The 21,384-nt window shown below is 35.6% G+C and overlaps 1 protein-coding gene across 6 annotated transcripts in view; it reads left to right on the top strand.

Moving 5' to 3' along the window:
- Positions 1-21,384, top strand: part of ELP4 (elongator acetyltransferase complex subunit 4) — a 196,334-nt gene that overhangs the window by 76,076 nt on the left and 98,874 nt on the right. Inside the window, exon 10 of one of the 6 annotated variants that reach the window (XM_068685040.1) lies at positions 12,566-13,243. The exons of the other annotated variants lie outside the window; for them this stretch is intronic. Coding sequence (XP_068541141.1) covers positions 12,566-12,580 — 15 coding nt within the window. The 3' untranslated portion in view covers positions 12,581-13,243. Of the gene's footprint in view, positions 1-12,565; positions 13,244-21,384 lie in introns of those variants that run through there. 6 annotated transcript variants of the gene reach the window in all.

Consider the following 21,384-nt stretch of genomic DNA (forward strand, 5'->3'; position numbering starts at 1 on the left):
CATGCTTCTGTTACAATGAGATTGTTTCTTGCAAGGCCAATATATGCATATTTCCCAAGTTCATATTAAGTATTACCTGAACTTTTTTGTATGTGTATTCTTAAATATACATGTTCTTTACAATGTAAGGGTGAATAATAACCTTAATTACCACAATCAGGCTCTGATCCCACTTTAATGGGTTTGGGATTGCTAGGTCTTACGGGTATTAGTGCACCCTAAGTAACTGCAGCAGTTGTGACAGCAATGAAGCTACTGGTAAGAATTCTTCAAGACATAAAACGTCATAAACAGTAGATAAAATTGATGCAAATCTAGTCTGTAATTCAAGGAAGGCTTCCCCATCAATTTCCATATCTACACACACCGCAGTGATTCATAACAGCTTTGTTATTGTAGAAGCAAGAAGAGATCATTACAATGCCTTTGTGTTACAGAAGCATAATTTTAAAATCCACTTGAAATTAAATTATTGCTTTCGGAAACTGAAAATAGAATAGATTTTAAACTTTCATTTTTAAAAAAATAGTAATTTTTATAAAAGAGAATATGTAATTCTCTCTGCCATGTTGATGAAACTTTACGTATTATCAATCCTTTGAAAAACACTTCATGGGCTGCACATAATTGTGATTCCTGAGACGTGACAGATGTTAGGAAAGTATCAAGTCAAACTTTCCATTGACTAAAACGTAGTATCCAAAAAAGCCTTTTTTTTTTCATGCAATGGGAGATGTTTACACAAATCTGTACTGTGGAGATTTGTGAGACTGAGCATACCCTGCATATGTGTTTGTGCAAATTGAATCAGTAGAAAGCTGTATGAGCATCCCATTGGTATGTCTGTAAAACTCCTACCCATTACTTAGGAAAAATCAGGTAGTCTGAAAGCAAAATAATAGTAGAATCTGTTCAGAGAGTGGAATGAACCTTAGGGGATTGGATTACAACTACAGTTAGAAACAAGGATACTTCAAGCATTGCCAAAGTTGACCTAAGATATTTGGCAGATACTCTTTTTATTTTTTTCATTTGAGCAAGTGCCCAAACAGGCAAAAAGTAAATGGTTACATGTCAAACATACTGAGTTTTTTAATAGTACAAGAAAAGGGATGTGGATATATTGAGAGACATCTCTTTTTTGAGCAAGGGATTTACGGAATTCAGCAAGTGAATACTACTACACAGTAGTTTCAGGAAGACTTGATGAGGCAAACCATTTTTCTCCCTGTGGTTTCTCCAAAAGTACCCTATGAGCCAAATTCTGATTCTCACTTACGTGAGGTGACGGATGGCAACTCAATGCTAAGTGGTGTCTTTTTTTCAAGTACCTCTGTTGCAAGAAGCAAATTTTCTTCTGAAAATTGGCTGACACCACCTTCAGATCTCAATTGGAATGAACATCAAGAGCAGTCCCACTCAGGCTGCATTGCTCCATATTCAGCATGGTTGGAAAATTATGGGAACAAAGGGGAAGGATTCAGAAGCAATCTGGCATGAAATTTATTTTCTTTCTCTGTCACACTTCTACCTCTATAGTACTGGAGGCCATTCTTCGTCCCTGACATCATTTTTGAGACCCTAGGCAAAAGTAAGCTGTTCTGAAATTAAAAGTCCTCTCACTGATATTTCCAGAGACACAATGCTGCTGAGCAGATTCAGAGGGGTTGTCAGCAGGCAGCTTCACCCTATGTTTCTGATCCTTCCAAAATTTCCTGAAAACTGGAGGGCTTGCTGAATCCCTTCAGCCCTCCCTAATCTGGAATATATGCTGTCACCTGGTAATTGTTGCAGTGTCACATGGAGTGAGTGAAGATGCTTTTGATAATTTTAAAATCACATTCTTACCCACCTATATATAGTTCAAAGAAAGGGAGCAGTTTCTACAGGTGACGCTGACTTCTTCTGCCCACCTTCCTTTTCCTTCGATGTGAGAATCACGACAGGAAAACAAGTAATGTTGCTCTCTGGACAAAGACCCCAGATACTGGAATGCTTTTAGCAACTGGATTAATGCTTTAACTTCTTTACTGCTACACTTGATTAGCAACCAAGCTCTCTTGGCTTGCTATGAATATGAACTCATTAACAAAAGAAAGCCAGATAGTCAGTCTTATGTCAGAGACATTCAAAGGAGGATTCTCTAGCCTCAGGATGGAAGTTCAGCTGACATCCAGAGCTTCAAGCTGCGTCGCATGCTGTGGGCACTGCCACTGACTATTTTCCGAACTCCTTAGCAACATAGAGGTCCTTGTAACTTAATGGTGTTGATTTGCCAAAAGAAATGCAATTTCTGGTTGCAAAACTACCGTTTGATGAATTGTTCCGTTCAGTTCCACAGCTGATGTAAGTTCTCCTAACATTAAAAATTCTGGGCTTATCCTTAGCTGTCTTTGCTTATTCCTTGAGCCCATGAAGACAAAGACAGAAAAAAGCTTTTTGCACAGACTGAAGCCTGTTTCTCATGAATATTCAAAGACTTGCTTCAATCACAAAGAACAGAAAAACATATCAATCCAACCACTTTTATTGATACAGGGCTACAGATTCCGGTGGTTTATCATACTGCCTTTCATCCTCTCAGCAGAAGTCTATGAACCATTTATTTTATTTTTTTCACCTTTTCGTCAGTATTCTGCTGCATTAGCACTTTTTGGAGATAGGCCTACTTAGTACCATCAAGTCTTGTTGCAGATTATATAAAACAGGTGGGTTATGGACACTGTCACCATTACTTAGTTCATTCTGTCTTTCTGCTCTTCCACAGTCTCTGTGTGCAATAATGTTTAGGGACACTGGTTACATAAATCTGCTTAAAAGAAGAAAAACACACTGTCAGCAGGGGTCAGGAAGTACCTAACAGACAAGGATTCTCAGCGCACAACAGAATGAAGAATGGCTGCCCACCTTGAAATGAGGCTTCATTTCCAAATTCAGGTCCAGGCTGATGATTCTAGCATCTATATCCGTATTTGGAAAGATTATTATTGCTGTCTTTTGATATGCAGGACACCTGGAGCGTCATCTTTGGTGTGTTCATTTTATAATGAGTCAAGACTGTTATCATTTGTTATCAATTGATTAGGGCAAGGATGGACAAACTTCTTGTAAGACCATACCTTTCCCAAGACAGGTTTCGGGTCCGGCAGGGAAGGCAGTTAAGGTACTTGGTTTCTATTCCATCATCATTTTATCAAAGCACAGAAGGCTATATACTTATGTGATGTCTTGTAAAAGACGGCAATACAATGTGCCAACCTAGCTACAGTTGATGTACTCTTCAGACACTCCACATTCTGAATGCCTTCAGCAGTTACAGTGGTAATGCAGATATCCAGTATCTTCAGCAGAAGGTATTTCCAGTTCCTTCTTCCATCCAGGTTGCTTATGTTGAACATATCTCTGCTCAAGAGGGATGACGCATACTGACAACAATAATTACACCAAAATTCCCCATCAGCTCCAATCCTCAGAGAACAAAATTCTCAGGTAACCACCTAGAAGTTAGAGCAACAGGAAACATTTGCACAGTGTTTCATTTCTATCTCTGAAGCTATGTCATCCAGGTAGTAATAGGTATATACCACAAGGGGTGCCTCATGGTATATGCCATGTATTTCTCTGTGATGTGAAGCTGTTGACCTTTGAACTGGGACAGGTGGTGCTCTGTAGAATGCTATATCCTGCTGGACCAGATCTGGGAAACTTCATCAAATGCAGTAAGGGCTATGGACCACTTGGCTGAATAGAAGTCTCGAACAAAACATCTTTCAAAAGTAAGACAAAAGGGATTCTGATTGCCTGACCAAGCTGTTCTAGTTACCATGGTCTCTACCAGCCTTCACATCTCTGTCCCTTTTTCTCCTATCAGTTAGAAGGGTGATGTATTGCTTTGTTAAGTGAGCTGTGTTTGGTTGTTCTCCTGTCATCAAAAACTAGATTTCAGTCCCTGTCATTCTGGGCTGACAGTTAAGACTGAAGGAGTCTCCATGGTCCCATATCTTAGCTGGACAGCTTGACAGATTTCTCCTGGGCTAACTAGCAGCAACTTCTGTTCCACCACTCCGAGATAGTAAGATAGCCTTCTTCTTGCTATGTAAAACCACTACAAATGTCAAGATTAGCTTAAATAAGGCAGAAGGTTTGTAGTCCAATATTAAAATATATACTCAAGATATTTTGTGTTTTCATACAAATCTAGTTAGTTATAAGGAAAAGAAGTAACTTTTTATTGTTTGTTTCTCCAGATCTATTCAACATAATCAATAAACAATAACTAAAATCAACAGCGTAGGCTACCACTGTATCTTATTGCCTTGGTATAGAAGCTCCTTATATTTTATTCCAATGTTTGTGTTTGTAATTCTAACGGTTTGATTTTGTTATCTCATCTTTGTACTAATGCCTATATTTAAGTCTTTCTTGTTACACTTCAATGGTATTTAATTCTGAGTGTTTCTTTGGAAAGTTCAAATATCATTCTTCAGAGCTCCTTAGTAGGGCAAAAGTGTCAATTTAGATTATTGCCCTTATGAATACCACTTGTGTTTTTCAATGTATTTTATTAACATTTTCAGTTGATTTAATAACTACTATTTTTTTCAATTCCTTTTGTGGTTTTTTTTGTTTGTTTGTTTTTGTTTTTTTACTACCATTTCTGTACATTTTTGCACAGTTATTAAAGACTGGGAATGAAGAGGAGCAAAAAGGCTGCAGGGAATTAGCAGAGGGCTTTGGGAGAACTGAAATTGGTCAAGGACAAAGCTGAAAAAGTGTAGTGGAAATGGTGAGGGCTGTTTTAGGTGGAGACACAAAAGCTATGGGGTTTCCCATGCTTAGGAGGTTTTTCTCTCTCCCTCTCTTGTAAAAGTTCATTTTCCTCAGACTGTGTCCTTCTGCAGCATCCCCTCAGGATCCTTCAGTCTCTTTTCTTTGTAACATTGCCTTCTAAATCTTTGCCAGCCCCTGCAGCACACACACTCTGACCCTGTCTCTAATCCTTTGGCTGCAGCAAGAATGGTGTTTTACAACTCTATTAGGATGAGGTTGGGAGAGCTGTTCAGGTCTTATCTTTTTGAACAGAGGCAAAAGTCAGTAACTTGCTGTGTTAGGATTTCATCAGCATAGCCCGAGTCTTAAATTAGCTCAGCGTTTAAGTTCAATGAGAGAAGAGGTTTTCATAGAAGAGGAAATTTTTAAGGCATTATTGAAGCAGAATAATGAGATTTTTTTTGCGAATTTTCATATGGAGATCATCCCAAACCTAAAAAAAAGGAAAGAAAGAAAGAAATAGAATTTATAGATAGTAAATATATTGCTGTTTAAGAGGTGATATTTAAAATTATGTTAAATTGCAAGGAATTTTAAAATGAAGAGACGTGTTTTGTGTTTGCCTTGTTAGTAAAAAGGGGGATAAAGAAGGGCAGAGACCAAAACACCGAGCTATAAAATAATCCTTGCAATAGTGCTTAGAATATGCCTGGATTTTTCAAAACTGTAAAGAAAAAGACTACAGAGAAATAATTCACTTCTTAACAATGGAAGCATTAAATATATGGATTGAGGAGAAAAGTTACTAGTAAGAACATCCTAAGAGAAGAATATTTGCTTTCTTCTGATTTGTTGATGCTATTTAACTTTTAGGAAAGGAGTTGCCACAACCTGAGTTTGCAGCATCCAAGCATTAGAGTTATACTATTAGCAGTTACATACAAAAACAGATAATTGAAGTAGTATGTATTAACATAGCCAGTATTAGAAAGTCATGGATCTATTAAGGGCTTTTTGATACTTCTTCCACCTCTTGTTTCAGTTCCTTGGTTTGACTAGCAGTGTGAGGTGCTGAGTTATGTGCAGGAATATTGCAGCTATCCTGACTGTTAATGTAAGTTTGATTGAATACTTGTGTGATTTCAAAGTATGGTTTTCATGAAGAAAGTTTTCAGAAACACACAACCGATGTCATCTAGATCTACATGTCCTGCTAGCTGTAACATAAATGAGTCATAAAAAGCAAGTAACAAGGAAAAGAAATGTAACTGATTTGCTTCTTGATTGGACTATAAATAATACTTGCAGTGTATGATTTCAGAGCCCTGTGGAGAAAATTATGTAAAAACTAGTAGGAGTATCACACTTAGCCCTAAAGAATTCCAGTGATGTTTACTGATGCCTATACCAAATTGTAGAGGATAATATTGTCAGGCTGAAGTCCATCATGGACATGGACTCCACGGTATCCCAATTTAACCTTGTGAATTAGCCTTCTCTTCTGGATTTCTGTCTTTAGAGGAGATACATTTTGACTGTAGGCAGTTGCCATGTAGTCATTCACTCTCATCAGTAGTCTTTGTGGGTGCTTCCATGTTCAGCCTTGTCTGAAACTCACAGGAAGCCAAAAAGTTGTCCAGAGTGTGAATCAGTTGTCACTGCATGATGTGATGCAGTGGGTGGGAGCAAATAGGTCACTCCAAGTCCTGTTGGGCGCAAAGGTTTCTGTGATCCATATGAGTTTTTCCTCAAATCATATAGAGTGAGGGGAAACAAAGAGTAGGAGATTAAAGGGTTCTGAGATGGCAAAGCTAAATAGAAATCCTGGAAATCCTGGAATCGTTCTTGCTACAATGTGGAAGAAAAGAGAAAGGGAAAAAACAAGAGGTTCAGTGATACATGCTTAAGATGTGGGGACAGAAGATAACACTACACACAGAAACTGAGGACATAGGGAAATAGGGAATGACCAACTCGAGGGTTCAGTTAAGATGATCACCTATATAAAAAGTTTTCAGTTCAGTCTTTTTGAACTGTGTCAAGAACAGGTTTTGTGTCACCTTTGACTAGCAGGAAAGTAGTGATGATAATTCCCTGAAGACAAGGTGTGTTGTGTTTTTAACCACAATACCATACAGCCGTAATATTTGAGAACAGTCATTGCATTCAGATGTCTGGGTTTGTCTCGTAGGTTTGTCTAGATTTGTCAGATCTTTAGAAAAACTAAAGTGCTGTCTCAATGGTTTTAAATTAATTTGTTCTTGCAACTGGGATTTAACAGTTCCTTTGAAGCAATTATTATTTTAGTACAAGTGTATATGAGAAGCTACCTGTCAATGAGTACTTGGGGAATCCTCAGTATGCAGATCACTGACCTGATAAACTGTAACAGCTCCAAGGGAGTTGTTATGGTCTGTCGCGTCAATGAGTATTTAGGGACTCTTTAATATGTGGATTATTAGGACAGTAAAAACGTCTGCAGCCCATTGTGTCAGTGCAGCTGTTCCACATGAGCCTGAAGATACCACACAGCCTTACAGAAAGCTGTAGAAAAGTGGTTGAATAAACTCATGCAGTAGTCACGACTTTACATTTAAAAAGTGATCTATTTTAACATTTTCCCAAAATAAGAAATTTAGGCATTGATCCACATACAAAACTCACTAACTTTGTCAATTTTCAATTCCACATTCGGTGAACGAAAAATTCTGATGTTGAATACTGTACTGGTTCCTTCCCTACTCTCTACAATATAGGAAGTTAACAACAACAAAAAAAAAGTTAGAGAAATCCTTTTATTTAACAACGTCTATCCAAATAATAGACCAGGAAAGAGTTGTAACATAAATATTTTGAAAAGCATTGTAAGATAAAGCAAATTTGCTAGCTAACATGGTCAAGTCCGTATATGAAGTTGGATTCTTTGTATTGATCTTGTAAGTATCAGAGACATGATTTAGATTTCAGCTGATATTTTTTCATTTAGTTTTCTTCTGTAATTGGAGAAAGATCAATGACTTCCTTAAAATAAGATTCTGGGTCATACTGGAATGTGTAAAAGTGGTGTTACCTAGAACTTTATAGCCTGCTATTAAAATGCAAAGTTTGGAGACTTTAGAGTAATGGTATGAGAAATTTAGGCAGGAGAATACTCATGATATTCACAAAATCTTGCTTGATAGTCTTGTATGCAGCTTCAGCCTATATGCATCCTCATCCAGTCAGATCACCAAAATTTATTTGCTTGAACCATTTCTATAGGCTGTGCTTGCTACTGTAGTTTATGATGATTTTCCTTTTTCTTTGGAGCATTGTTGGAACAGCTGGTTTCAGACACAGTTCAAGATGCTGGGATGTGGTGTATTTTATATTGTATAGCAGTTGTTTTGCTTTTGTCAATTAAGAACTGTCTGACACAAATTCCTTTGTCCAGAGAGGCCAAAAAGTGTAGATTTGGTTTTGAGTGCTGCACCAAGGGAAGTGTCAGACTCCTTGTCAGGACTTAAGAGGATGAATATTCTAGTTTTATACCACTCAGTGTTGTAAATTCCAGTAAGCAAAATCTGCTTTAGCAGTTTTAGTGTTTTAATGCAACATTGCTCCTTTTTGTTACTGTTTTCTGTCCATAAGAAGAAATATATAATAACATAACATAGATGTCAAAACTGCATGTAATGAATACTATTAAAGCAGAATGTATGGACAAAATTTTTCATGTTTGAAGAGTTATTGCAAACTTTGCCTATTTTTTTTCTAGATAATTAATATGAGAAAACGCCTAGTACTGAACGTAAGGGGGAAACTGTTTTTAAATGGTGCTTACATCTAAAGGGATGTTGTATAGATGAAGCATGAAATTGTAGGTTTCGATGTCAGAATTTTAAACATGATTTTTCCATTTGTCAAAACCTAAAATAAAAATACAGTTTCCAAGTACATGTCCTAAAACTGCTGAAAAGCTGTCTGCCTTGTATTGGTCCCTTTACTGCTCTGTATCTGTCACAGGGGAAGGTGTGGAAACATGAGGAATACACACTCATACTCGTACTGTTAGAAGAAACCCACTATAAACATCCTCAAGGAGTCTGTAAATCTTTCCCCAGTGTTCAAAACACATCTTAACTTTAATGTTTTAAGTGAACAAGGGAGAGGGAGAGAGAAAAGTAGTGCGTGTCACTTAGAATTTTACTTTTGAAACAAAATCCAATCCCATCTCTCATTTTACCATCCTTTGTACAGCCATCCAGAATAGTTCAGTCTATTGTCCACTAAAATTTAAGACTGAAGTGATTATGCAACTGCAGGTTTTGTTTTAGATCTGAGAACAGTGGCTAGATTTGTGAGTTGTTTTTTTTTTTTTTTCTAGTTTACTGATAAGATAAATTTGAATTTTGCCTTTTCTGAATTCAGATTTGAGGAAACTAGAGATGTAGTGGTAGCATTTTAAGTACTGAGTGCCAATTTCTGCCTCTTAAACTGAGGCAAGCTGTGAAAAGAAGATCTCTTTGGAGAATTTGTCAGTGTAAGTTTACACATTTGATACATACTGAGGTTCTCAAGGTTTCTGAAATTACATTTCTTACTTGAAAAAATATCCTGTTATAGCTATCACTAATATTCTTAGAAAAGTATCATATTGTACATGATCATATTATCAGCAATGCCAAATCAAAAAATAGATGAAAAGTAAGAACAATAAAATACATGTATTAATAAAACAAGCAAGTCAATCTGTGTTAGGATTACATGAAATGATCACATTGAGCAAACTATCAGGTTAACAAATAAGCAGGCTGTATAAAATATTATAAGATGATGATACATTTAATTTAAGAACTCCAGCTTCACAACTTTTTCAGAGTCAGTTTATGATTAGAAGTTTGTAATGGACTTGATATTTAAATAAAACTGAGTAATACCTGTATTGTTATCTCAGTGCTGTTACAAAAATTAGTTAGGATAGGTTAATTGATAATCACAGTGAAATTCATACAAAATTATGTTTCTAAAATGTACATTAGGCATGCATCCTCTTCTTGCAGAGGTACAAAATTGTAAATTGGAATAAATGCAGTCATGGCTTCACGTTGTACTTCAGTTTTTATGGGGGAAACATCTATGTGCTCCCTGTGTTTGGAAGAAGCACTTGCTGAAGAAATTGTGGAGGATTTTGAGTGATGGCTTTCATGTGTTGAAGCAGACTGCTTCTATAAACATGGCACAGAAGGCTGGTTTATGGTTTTACTCAGATCTTTTTATAATCAAAATACAGAGTAAAACCAGATGTATATTTTGTAATAGCAGTGAAAACAGCAACTGTTTCAGGAGATACATGCAAGTTATTTTTGTCAATATTATACTACATATGAATAATTCATTACTGAAATACTGCTATTATTTATAAATAAATAGCCATCTGCAGTGTCATACTTGATATTCCGTAATCCTACAAATACTGACACCAGTGAGAAATGTTTTGCATGTCACTAGCTCAGCAGAACTATTCTCTTGTTAAAAATACTGCTTCTAATTTAGAAAGCTTTTGGAGGCTGATCAACAACTTCTTCAGGTCTGACTTCAGCATATTTAGAATAAAAGTAACATCAGGTGGTTATATCTGTCAGGTGCCAATGATTGGTGTCACTTGTTCTACCTAAGAAACTAGAAAGAATGAGGAAATTTTCTATTACTGTAGGTGTTAAAACAGCATATTTACATTTGCAATCACTTCTGTTTTGATTTTCAGTCTTTGTGATGTTACAGTTCTTTGGGATTTTATCAAAATATTAGAGGTAAATTTTAATAAGAAGAGATATGATCAAAGTTTTACTGTGATTTTTTAAAAGTTCAAAGTAGTCAAGCAAAATTATCTATGGTATGAGGGTTCTAGAAGAACCTACTTATTTCATCAGTTTAATCTTACCAGCTATGGTCAAGTCGCTTTCTTGTAAAATCAGGTGGTAAAATGCAAAACTGATCTAGCATTACGTACCATTCCCTAAGATTTGTCAGCTAAGTCTTTCTGTTGACTCCAGCCAGTCTTTAAGAGCTGAAGGAATGTGACAGGTAAGTGTCAGCATAATTAGAGCTGCGTGGACCACAGTGATGGATTCTGGTTACCTAGCTGATTTTTACTGAAGCTGAATGGTGCACTGTCCCTAGCAAACAAGACTTGTTGCAGATGATGCTGTACGATGGCCATTCCCTGTCATGTTTAATGCCTTACGTAATTTAGCTTGCAAGTAACAAGGCCATGCCTAGGTATTTTTTTCCAATAGAAAAGGCAGAAATATCCTGGCCGTCTGCCATGGGAAATGCTGTTTTGATTCCCACTAGCACAATGAAGTCCAGCAGTGTTGTATAGATGAGTATGGCCAGTTTTCAGTGAGAGCACTGACAAATTTTTTTGAGGTTGAAGTGACCATATTTTCCAGTGACTTTTCTCCTTAAATACAAATCACCTTGGTTACTTCTCTGTTGAACTTCTAATTAATCTGTACCCAGAGACTGGATCACGTGTCACATGGGAATAGCCACTTGTAGAGACTGAGAAGTTACGGCTCTCTACACATTCATGATGTTGTGGCTATTAGGTTGTGTGGTGTCATGCCAATGCAGACCATCAACAACTCCACGTATTATCTTAAAGTGCAGGAAAGTTGCAGAACTTTATTTCACAAGCATCAGGACTAGCATTTCAAAAGAAGGAAGAAACATGCAGTAGTAAGGGAGTACATCTTATACGGGCATGGACTTTATTTTACCCTCTCTTTCCTTACACTTCATGTAAACTGAGTAATGGTTTCAACTTCTGACGCCAGTGATGAAATGGTCATTTTGCAATTTGGTCATTGCAAATTTCAAAACCAGACTAGATCAGATCTAGTGCACTTGAATAGTGTCGGTTACTACTGAAAGATCTCTTTACTGCCTGTTCCAGATACCTACTTTGCCTTCACTGAGCTTTCATGCAGGTTTATCAGTTAGGTTGTTATCACAAAACAGATCTTTCCATTAACTTCCCAGTATTTAAGGTATTTGACAAATAGTCATCGTGATAACAAATTGTCAGTCAACTCAATACATTTACTATTACAGAATCACAGCTAAAATCAGTATAACTACTCCTCTGACTGTTTTGGATCATATGTGTGCAAGCTACATGGGCTATATTTGATAGTATCCGTAAAGTGTTTGTTGTAGCAGAATTCAGAAATGCGTGTGTAAGCCCTGCTTTCTCTGAACCCTGCACACACATTCACAGAAGAGGATGTGTGTATCCTTTCCATATTTATTATACACAGCATAGCTGAGACAGTTCCTTCTGTAAATATCTTCTGTGTTAACCTGCTTTCTTTTGGTGGCAATTTTTTTAATCACCTCAGAGGTTTGTGACAGGCTGTAATTGACTGTGTGAGGATATGGTATAAGACTGAGTAGGAGCTCATAGGACTGCACAGATCTATCTACAAGAAGCAGAGCTTGCTCTACTGGAACACAGGTGATTTCAATTATATCCCTCTGTATGAACACCATTCCTGAGACTGACTGAGCTGTCATCTGCAACTGCACGCACATTTCCACCATATTTACAATGATTTAAATCTCCTTCTCTTCTTTGGGAAGGCATACTTCATTCTTTATCCAACAAGAGACCCATGGACCCTTCCCTAAATTAATGATGCTTTCTGAGAAATACTGCTCAAAGGACCAATAATATGAATGTTCATGGGGACAGGAATTCAAAGGAATTGTTTCTCCAGATTTATTGTCAAATATACATTCACATTTTCAGGAATACTGGAATTGAGGGAAGCTGAAAGGATAGAGTACCATTTTATGGTTCCTGGACGACATGCAGTGACAACAGCATTTGTATCTGTTGTTATGATTAAAGGTAAAGTAGCTGTAGATAACATTTGCCTATAGGTAGAGTGAAGTATGGTAGATAACACACCTTAATGAATAAACCATTACAGAACAGTTTATTAACAGAACCTCTCTTCTGTCTGCCAAACACTGTGCAACATAGCTTTTAAAAACATTGGGAGACATTTCTAGTGAGAAATGAAAACTGTTTAACAGATTATGAGCTAAGTGACAAATTTGTCATCATCACACATACGCTCAATACATATCCTATTCTGTACAACAGAAAAACTACTATTTATGCAAATAAGGTGGAACAGCCTTTTACATGGGTTGAAGTTGCAGGTCAGAGGTCTTGGAGTCATTTGTGATTTCTTCTGTATGAAAGCCTTAACATTTGAAATGAAGTCCAAATAAGAACCTGTTATTTGATCACTGTTCTTCACCCACAAATGTTGCTCTAGTAAAGCAAGATGACAAAATACTCAAATAATGTGTATATTTCCAGATGCCTTCATTTCTGTTTATGTATGTACAAAAATATATTTGTGTAATGTGTAATAAGGGTTTTAATAAATGCTTGAAAATGGATTTCTTAATATGCTCATTATGTTTCTGAGCCTGCTAATTCTTTAAGGAAATGAAGAAAAAATAATGAAATGATGTTACACAGGTACTTAATTTTTTTTATCTCTGATACTACTCTGGTAATTAATGTCTGGTTTATGCAAACTAGACGATATCTCTTACTGGACACATTACTGTCAAGAAAATATTACTTGCCTTAATTATCAGTAATGAAGCAGGGATAAGCTGCTCACTTAGATATAATATATCTAATGACCTTTTCAGCTAGAGGTTGTGATGAAAGGTATCAGTTTCACAAATTATGCCTCATTCAGTTTCTGGCCTTTGTCTAGATTAATGTTTTGAGGATGAGTTTTAAAGTCAGACATAAATTGTGTTTGGTGTTTAAAATTGATTTAGTGTCTTGCTTTTAGTACATCATTTTCTCTCTTATAAATTACACCAAGCCTCATTTTTATCTTCATGTTTCATTATGAAAGTCAATAGTTAAGTCTAGTCTTGTCTTATTAAGTACTGCTGTATATTTTGAGAATAGTAACTGGCAGAGGAAAGCTTAAATTAGCATTGTAATATGAAGGTATATCAAGAATTTTAAAAAGCTTGTCTTCAGTTATGTTTATTTCTTAAAACTTTTTGATCAAAATTTTGTTTTCCTAATGTTTAATATATAATCCAACTAATATATATATATATATATATATGTAATATATATATATCTTTGCTAACTATTGTTATTGCTAGTCATCATTAGGAATGAAATGGTTAAAGTTAACCACTTGCAACTTTTTCCTTTATGTACTCTGTAATATCTGATATGATATAATCATCTGATACAAAATATTTGATTGTTTAACTGTGCTAGCCTGTGTGTACAGTGAATATTGGTATTCCTAGGAGACGTTTCTCCATGTCTTTAATGACTCAGGTCAAAATGAACTTCTCCTGATGTTGTGCATTCAGTGAGCCGTTAGTCCATGGTCTAGATGTGATTAGGATTTGGCTGATTCTTCAGTGACATCAAGAATGAATCTAATAGTCATCCAAGGATGACACAGTGCAGTGAATTTTAGTAAATTCTAAGATTTCAATGCACATCCTTACCTTTTAGAAACTAAGTTATATTTTGTTCTCCTTTTATGACTAATTCTGTAGAAATTATTTCATATTGTGTTGCTTGCGCATCCCACATACTTGGTTCCTGCCATTTGGATGGAATTTAGGGAAAATTCCCTAATAAATGATTTGTTCAATCTCTGGTGATTATGAAAAGAAGATGTAGCATTGCCATGCATTAGACTTCCTGCTCCACGTTGTGTTTGATCCGTACTTAATAAGCAGTACGTCCATGGCTCAATTTAAGCAGTAAACATAAGGTTCATTAGTGTGACAGTTCGAAAGGGTGTTATTACCCACTGCCAGCTTTCGCTCTTGTTGCTGGCATTTTCATTGGCTCCGGTATGGACTGAGGTGACAGAGGCCACAGAGTAATGGCACCAGTCTCTTTAAATGCTGAAGATTTCTGGTTCCCTGGGAGGAGTTAAATTTTGGCCTTGATGTTGAAGGATGTTGAGACAACTGTGTCCTACAGGCCTCACGTTCTGCTTGCAGCTTGCACTGCTTTCAGCCTGACTCTGGGTCCGTAATACCACAAGGAAGTCAGAAAGTATTGGCTTTTATCAGGACTCTTTTCAGTTTGGCCCAACAGAAAAAAAAATAAATAAATCCATTGGTAATACAGACAAATAAACACCGTAGATCTCAGGCTCAGCTGGGAGGAGGGAGAACAAAGCAAATCGTTCTTTAGAAAGCCTGGGAGAGAAATGTAACGGGTATACTAGGAATTAATCAGCTGATCCCTACTCTACTTACCTCAACCAAAGAGAAGATGAAAGGCTGGATGCAGAAGGAGGCAGCCCTGTTCTTACCATGAATGCATTTTTAAAATAGCTTCTTCCCCAACCTGGACAGAGTATAATTTCCTGCTCTTTTGCTACTGCTCTTCAGAGAAGAGTAGTCTTCTCCCAGTCTGTATAGAGGATTCTTTTTTTCTTTCTTTCTTTCTTTTTTTTTCCCAGAAATCTGTAAAACATTTTGCATGTTTTCAGTTTCTTGCACAAGGAGATACAAGGGTTTCTGAAGAATAAGAGCATGCATGAAAATATGTATGAAGACACATCGATCACTGCTGAGAATTAAAGCCTAACTAATGGGTCACTATTTGGTGATGGGTAAAAAAAAGTCCATTAGACTGACCCCTTCCACTCCCTGAAAAACACTGGAGAACGTTTTCCATTGGAATTTTTGGTTAACTGAACTACGTTTTCCCTCTGATCAGTTAGAGAACTTGGTACCATCTGCTGTTACTAATAATGTCTCTGTTTAAAAACAGTCAAAATACAGAGACCTAGTGAGTGAGTACTCACACTGTATTCTTCTGCATGAATCACAGAAAATTCTTGTGGCTGCACCTGAAGGTCTTGAGTGGAAATGGCTCTTGGGCCTCCCTGCATGGAAGCTTGTCTACCACCTTGGCCTTTTTGCTAGACACAGGCACAAACTTCGTGAAAGCCTTTCTCTGAGAAACATTTGCTGTGTCTTGCTTCGGTCTTGGTTCACGTGCCAGCTATGAAAGGCAACTGCAGGCCAGGTCAGGGAAACACTGAAAACCGTCACTGTAGTAAAACCTTGAAGGGACCTATGCTGCTCTTGTAGTTACACGAGGTAACTGTTGTAACCACTCCAGCTCCAGCAAAGTGGCTGGAGTGCAGGTTAAATAGCTGATGCCAATAACTAAATTAGATATTCTCAACAAAACCTGACTTTAAGATAAAAGTCACAGTGGTTCATTCTCAGCTGGCCTCAATCTACCCCCCTGCCTGTGCACCCAGAATTAACCACAGGACTCCTGCTGATGTTAAAGTTAATTTAAATGTAAATCTAGATTAATCCCAGATTTAATCCCATGTTCAAAATGTTGCACATTATATACGTTCTGCTTTTATAATGCCAACTGGAGACCTAGGTCTATAATCTTCCTCAAAAAAATATTTGCAGAAGTAGCAGACTATTTAATCGAAATCTGTGTGTAAAATATTCAGAATTTTACTGTTGATTGTTAACTTTATGAGGCATTGTTTTAAGAGTAACTTTTAATTACTGTAAAGTGGAAACATCTGAGTAATAGTAATAGGGTGCACCCTGAGGAAGAAAACATGAAAATTAATTATAGCATGATAAAGGAACATGTAATAATAACACTGAAATTCTGGGAGTATTTTAACCTCTATAATATTATTTTGAAACCTTTTAAATGTGATTACTTAGTGATAAAAATGAAGGTTGTATCAAATGATTGCTTCATGAACCAAAGCTGCAGTCATAGGTTACATTTACATGTAACCTATCAATAGAATTGAGATACCTGGAAAACAAAAATCAAAACATTTGAAAATTGTTTCAATATTAGTAGGTTTAATATAATATGGAAGTCCTTTGTCATTGTAGTTGAAAAGATGTACATACATTTCCAATTGTCTGCAATTTTCTGTTCTCTGATTCTTACTTATGCTAATATGTTTCTAACTATCTTCAAAATGTTTTAAACATTATTATTGAAGTGATCAAAATATATCCAAAGGTTAGATGCTTTTTGAAGTGTAAAATAAATTGTATCATGAAATGCATTACAATTTTAATTTCATGATTACTTCACAATAGTAAGATAGAAAGATTTTGGAATGTTGAATTTCACCAGATACCTTTATTGGATTTAAACCTTTTTATTTTTTATAGTGTTCTCATTATAAGCTCTGAGTCTATAAGACTCAGAGCATTGTAGATGAACCATAATATTCACTGTTAGGCAATCATGGATTAGTTTTCACTGTTTTTCAGTTTACAGGCGTATATTGAGAGAATATCTTTTTTATTATAAATGCAATATGAGGACTGAATATATATTTAAATATTTTTTCCAAATTGTTAGGAAATGATTACAGAGCATGCATTATCTGCTGAAGAATTATGAACTCAATTAATTATAGTTTTTGGTTTTTTTAAGTAGTGAAAGATCATGAAAACAAATTAGTGTCCATTGAAAAGGGTGAGGATCTGTGTCCCAGTGAGTTACATATTTGTGTACTAATAATCTTTAAATTTACATTGGAAACATTAATTGATTTTTCCAGTTTTAAGACTTCTTATGTGGGTAGGCAAACATGGAAAGGAGGTACGCCTGAATTTATTTTCTTTAATTAGAGCTTAGCATGCTTTTAATGTAGCTTAGCTTTTCTACTTGTTCATATATAGCAGGACAGTAGGAACTCCTACCTTGACTTCTAGTAGGAGCCACTAGCCAGTAAGGTCTGCAGTATCTTAACCTCCATGAGAAGTCTTGCTATAGCTCTTCTAGGAGATTTTGGGTGCTGATCTGTACCATTTAAAATCTTCAGGGATCAAGACTGGATGCAAACTAAAGGACCATCCTAAAGAGTATCAAGTTTTTCACAGATACCCTGTTGGCCTCCAGAAGGTCTGAAATCATTAGTGTGTTAAAGAAGTCTCCTCCAAAATTTCCTTTAAAACCAATAATTATTGACTGTGTAAAAAACATACTGATAAAGAGATAGCTTTTACTGTGGAGGTACTCAGAGATACATAGGCATGTTTAAAAAGAAAAACAAAAACATTTTGGTACTTAGCTTCAGTACCAAAAATACTCCAATGTAAATGAGAAACAAATAAGTAGAAGTAGGGTAGGTAGAGAGCAGCAGTCATATATCAATGTTTTTATGTTTCCCTCGAGTGTATTTGTAACAGTATTGTTAAAAAGGGAAAGATGTGTTAAAGAAAATAAAGAATTATGATTGTGAAATTTAGTTTTACAAATTTTCTGGTATCATAATCATAGATAGAAACAAAAGATCTACTTGTTTCTATATCACTATGAAAAAAAGGCTGGCAATAATGAATCATGAAATTGCCAAATACATTTAAGATGAAATTTTAAAAGACGGTTAAATAAAGGAAACAGTTTCAATAAGGATTTCATTTTGGAAAAGGAACGATAAAAATAAGCTGGCATTGACTGTATATTCAGGTTGATGTCAGGGTCCATGAAGCGTTGCGATAATACAGTATTTGTAAAAACAACTTCAGTTTAGTTTCGTGGTTGAAGTAGAATGTAGTGTTATTTTAAGGAAGGGAAAGATACTCCAAAGTTGATACTGAATGACAGAATACAGTACGTAATGTGTGTGGTACTAAGTGAAGTTAGTGAAAACTAATGTCTTTCAATAAAAAAATGGCCCATTAATCTCAAAAAAGATATTGGAAACAGATCAGAATGATGCAGGTAAAGTCAGTTGTATGAATTAGTCTAAATTTGTAACAGAAGAAGATACTGATAATTTTTTATTTGTCTTTCCATTTCTAATAATGTTCTATGTCATATTATCTGTTTTGTTATAAACTTTAAATATTAACAAATATTGGGAAAAAAGACTGGTCTCATTTCTTATGTAGGGGGTGGTATTTCTCCCCAGTTCAAAAAGGGAATCAAAAAATTCCTCAAACACCAGTTAAAATCTCCTTTACCTTTCAAGGTCCGTTAAACTTTTTTTTTTTAATTATTTTCCTCTTGCAGAAATTAAGTATGTATGTAAGTATGAGCAGAACAGAATGTCTGTTCCTCTCTTAGCCATAAGGATCAGTAAAAGCCAAGTTTTTCAATAGATCTTGGAAATGTAATATGTTCCTCGTTGTTCAGGAGGAGGAATAATCTTTATAATCTTTGTTCTAATGTCCCTGTTTCTTCAAGCATATCTTTTCAATGCTTAGTAATGAATAAATTTGATCTGCAATCACAGGGAAGCCACGAATACATAGCTCAAACCAGTAAAAAAAAGAAAAAAAAAGTCAAAACTATGCATTCTTTGACCTTACATTCCACATTCTGAGGGACTGCATTTGAAAGGAAGTTACGTGCAGGTGAGCAGAAGCTTGCTTTTACTGAAGAAAGTACAGCAAGTTTACCTCTCCTGTTACTTGCCACAGATAGTGTTGGACCTGGTGCATCTGTAGAGGAAAACTGGTCCTTTCCATTTCCCAGGTGAATTCTGTGTATCTCATCACATTTGAACATTGTACAAATACGATTATCCGTCTCAGGATGTGAGTCTTTCTGGCTGGTGCCATTTAAGCCATGAGGGGGCAAACGGAATATGTTGTTTCAGTAATTTCTACCTAGATTCCCAAGCTGATGGAAGATTCCAAGTTGGGGAGGTTTATTCATTTTTTTGTCTTATTAGAACATACATGAAAGTACACACAGCATTACAGAGTTCAAAGGAAGACCAATATGTAATGAAAGACATTTCATCCTAATTCAATACTCTTTATGGAAGTGTCTGTAGGACTGAACGTTGTATAGTATGTAGCAATAAATGATCTTGCCCCAAAGACATTTCCATTTAGAATAGGTATAGAGCTGAGAGAGAGATGTCGTGCAAGTGTGGAGACACAAAGTAGTACTGAGAATTCCAGAGTTAGTTTTTGTAGAGCTAGGAACTAAACCAGGAGCTTCTCCAGCCATGTCTAATTTTCTTCATAGGAAGAAAAAATGCATTTACTTCTTGCTGCAGTCTCATATAGTAAAAGTTGCCTAGCAGCAGTTATATTGGCATCAAATAGCAGCAGCATATTGACATCAAACCTCTTGGAATTATGGATGAGACAAAAACCTGATATTTAATCTGAACTAGTAATCCATGATTTCATGAGTCAAGAAGTTCCTCTAAAAGCATGTGTATGTTCCCTAGCAGGACTCATCCTCTAGAACTAGCATCTAAAATATGTCAGTTTGGCCTCAATTGAGAGGTATTTGTACATGAGCTACAAAATTGTCTTATTTGACTTTTTTTTCCTTATGTATTATATGAACAACATGTAGAAATATCAGTGGAACTGCAGTGTTAATAGAAATATTCCCAAATACTTTTCCCCCCAATATTACACTGTATTAGTTGAAACCTAAAATGAAAGTGTGCTTCATTGGTGCCATACTAATGCCTTTATGAGTACCTATACTTAAAATATATATGTCAGAAAGGGTATTGGTTAAATATTTTAAATAAGTCTTTATGGTATCATTTGAGCAATGTCAAATACAATTTTTATTTTGAAAGATTTTGTTGGAATTTAGTCTTTGAAAATATTAATAACAGCTTACAGCAGGTAGGCTATAAAATAACACTGTATGCTGTCTATTTAGTTTCTGGTTGAAAAAGCACAGCAGTACTTTAGTTCATTACCTTTGAAAAAAACAGTAACAAGATAATACAGCTGCCTCTGATTAAGATGTAAATTCTTTCTAATTAGAATGTAAATTCTTACATTTAAATGAAGACATCAATTGTCAGGATGCCATATGATATCTTATTCCACCTTGCCTGAATGAAGCCCTCACTGTTCATCTATGGCACTAAAATAGTTTTGCAATCCCTTTGTTCTCTGATTCTTGTAATATTCTCTCTTCATGTTCCCTTTACACATTGCTTTTGTTTGTTTTCCCCCTGCATCTGATATTGTTGTGTCTTGGGATTTTGCAGAAATTTGGAATGAAAATTGAGTTCAGTCAGTGCCAGTATTTGCTTGTGCCTCAATTACTTCTGCTGAATTTTCCTCAATGCAAATCAGGCAGGTTGCATAAAGTGGTGCATGTATTTGAAATAATTAATTTTCCGTAAAATGATGGATCAAGTCCAATCAACCTTCATGAAATCTAAATAAAAGAATAGAGAATTAGAAATTAATTAACATTTTGTGTTGCTAGTACTTTATTATGCAGTCTAAACTATAAATAATAAGTTGGTTTTTTGATCATAACTTTTTATTATGAACTGTTGATGATAACCTTTGACATAATCATCTTGTTAAAATATATCAGTATAAGTATACTAACATAAATTTAATGTCACAAAAGGCATTGTAAATTAATAACATATCTTAAAGTAGAAAATTACAAGGTACAGAGAGTTTAAGAATTGACCCATTAATTATTTTTGCATGTAAAACTCCTCTCAAAGTTAAAGCAATAAGTATTTACCAGTTAATTTTAAAAGTGTATAATTCTGCTGTTGAATTAAATCAGGCCATAAT

The sequence above is a fragment of the Anas acuta genome, chromosome 5 (assembly GCF_963932015.1).
Source record: "Anas acuta chromosome 5, bAnaAcu1.1, whole genome shotgun sequence".
Classification (NCBI taxonomy): Eukaryota; Metazoa; Chordata; class Aves; order Anseriformes; family Anatidae; genus Anas; species Anas acuta.